The sequence below is a fragment of the Labrus bergylta genome, chromosome 20, assembly GCF_963930695.1.
Source record: "Labrus bergylta chromosome 20, fLabBer1.1, whole genome shotgun sequence".
NCBI classification, from domain to species: domain Eukaryota; kingdom Metazoa; phylum Chordata; class Actinopteri; order Labriformes; family Labridae; genus Labrus; species Labrus bergylta.
The window spans coordinates 9,236,646-9,239,145 of NC_089214.1; the positions used below are offsets into that span (position 1 = coordinate 9,236,646).

The 2,500-nt window shown below is 42.9% G+C and overlaps 1 protein-coding gene across 1 annotated transcript in view; it reads right to left on the reverse strand.

The window, feature by feature from the left end:
- Window positions 1-2,500, reverse strand: part of LOC109993120 (sodium channel protein type 3 subunit alpha-like) — a 137,657-nt gene that overhangs the window by 60,502 nt on the left and 74,655 nt on the right. Inside the window, exons 16-18 of the mRNA XM_065948947.1 lie at window positions 1,881-2,054; window positions 623-784; window positions 325-519 (exon numbers count right to left, since the gene is read on the reverse strand). Coding sequence (XP_065805019.1) covers window positions 325-519; window positions 623-784; window positions 1,881-2,054 — 531 coding nt within the window. The remainder of the gene's footprint in view (window positions 1-324; window positions 520-622; window positions 785-1,880; window positions 2,055-2,500) is intronic.

Consider the following 2,500-nt stretch of genomic DNA (forward strand, 5'->3'; position numbering starts at 1 on the left):
TCAGCAGATCAACATTTATTCCACCTGAATCTCTCAGTAGATCTCACTTAAGAAATCAGCAATTCTTTGTACGGAGTTAAACACAGGGTCACCAGTAAAATATCCAACCTTCCTCTCACCTTTACATCTCTTTTCCTTATCAGTCCATGAATCTATCTCGCTCTACTTTCGGACTTTTAACTTAATTCATACCACAGAGGCATCTTGATGAACCATAAACAAAAAAGTCCAGAAATCAGCAAACATTCGTTCAGCAGACTCATTTGTTCCAGCAGTGCGGGAAAAAAAATCTAATGTTTTAGCCAAGGTTCACAGCTCACTCACCACAAGGTTCCCAATGACCATGACCAGCATGAAGACCAGGAGGCAGAGCGGCTGACCAGCAACCTCCATGCAGTCCCACATAGTCTCGATCCACTCTCCACACAGCACCCTGAAGACGATGAGGAAGGAGTGGAAGAAGTCCTTCATGTGCCAGCGAGGAAGAGCACAATCCTTTGAGATCTTACACACACAGTCCTGGAGGAGGGAACATAGAGACAGACTGATGAACTGAACCTGTGTTAATATGAATCTAGATGATATCCAGACTCTGTTTTGTTTAAAGTACGGGTGGCGTTACCTGGTAGTTTTTACCAAACAGCTGCATGCCAACCACCGCGAAGATGAAGACGATGATGGCGAGGACGAGCGTCAGGTTGCCCAGGGCGCCCATGGAGTTGCCGATGATCTTGATCAACGTGTTGAGTGTCGGCCACGAGCGAGCGAGCTTAAACACACGAAGCTGGAAGGAAAGAGAAACACGAGTGAAGAGCCTGAGTATCACAAGGTCTTGACAATCTCCCAGGAACACGGCTGATAAGATCACCTGTGTTCAGTGTTCCCTCATGTGACAGTTTGCGTCCTTTAGGTTCTGTTTCAAGGTGCCCTTTAGTGTCAGCTCTTTCTTTTACATCTTTAGGTCGATAATAAGGCAACCACAAGTTCTTTTTTAAACTTTCTGACTCATGATAATGTCTGATTTAAGGTGATCCTCAGGGAATCCTTACAAGACTGTTTTAAGGTACACTTACTTAACTTTTTTGAGGTTTCCGTTAACTTCATATTTAGGGTCTTTTCTTACTTTTACACATGTGGTTATGACTGTAATTAAGTCATTTCAACTAAAAGCTGCTGTTCAAGGGTACACTTTACCACATGTTTGCTTTCCCCTTTACTAACCCATTAAAGTCTGATTTAAGGAACCTTTAACCTCCGATGTCTTCATTTTGGGTCTGATTAATATAGCATACATTTAAAGGTGTTTTCTTGATGGAAAAGGCAAAAAACAAAGAAACAGAAAGGGTATAAAGAAGGCAAAAAAGAATGAAGCAAACATGACCATAAGTGTTCTTATTACCGTGTCTGTTTGCCTCAGGAAGTATCTGACACAACGTGGAACGACGCGTTGAGATATCGACTCAGACAGGCATCAAATGTCTGTGTGTGTGTGTGTTTTCTGTGTTTGTGTGGTTGGCTGATATGTCGATCATTATCCATGTGTTTGGCAGCAAAATCAACCACAGCTAATCCTTACTTTTCAGGGACATCCCCATCAACAGCCAATCATCTGATCGCCTTAAACTGCTCCCATTTAATTGGTGTATAGTAGTATTATAGTATATTGGACAGTAGAGTAAGTGTACAATGTTTGCTGTCTCATTCTGTTCTCCTGTCTCTTGACTACTTATGATCAAATTAATTTATGTGAGCACTGTAAAGAATAGAAAATAGCATCACTGAAAATCCAGTGAAAAAAGGTCTAAATGTACCCAACAAGTCAACGTCTCTATTAGTATAACTTCATGTATGGTTGTGTTTGGGGTTGTAGTCCGAGTTACCAGTCTGAAGGAGCGCAGCACACTGAGCCCCTCCACGTCCGACAGGCCGAGCTCCATGAGGCTGAGGCAGACGATGATGCTGTCGAAAATGTTCCAGCCCGTTTGGAAGTAGTAGTACGGATCCAGAGCGATGATCTTCAACACCATCTCTGCTGTGAAGATCCCCGAAAACACCTGCGCACACACACACACACACACACACACACACACACACACACACACACACACACACACACAGGTACAGAGAGGATTTAAACATGTACAACAACAGACGGGTTTATCTTAATATTAATGATCAATTCTGTATATTTAACGCTTGAAATCAGCTTTGACACAAACACCCACACCAGAAAGCTGGACACATTCAGGTGGACACACAAACACAACCACACGCATCAACGCACATAGAGACACAAGAGTTAAGTGGAGGGCAGTGTTAGCCAACGGGTAGGACTGTTCAGACAATATTAGGTTAAAATAAACACACACACACACACACACACACACACACACACACACACACACACACACACACACACACACACACACACACACACACACACACACACACACACAGTGTGTATATTCGTCATGAAAGGAAAAATGAGCTTCAACACCAA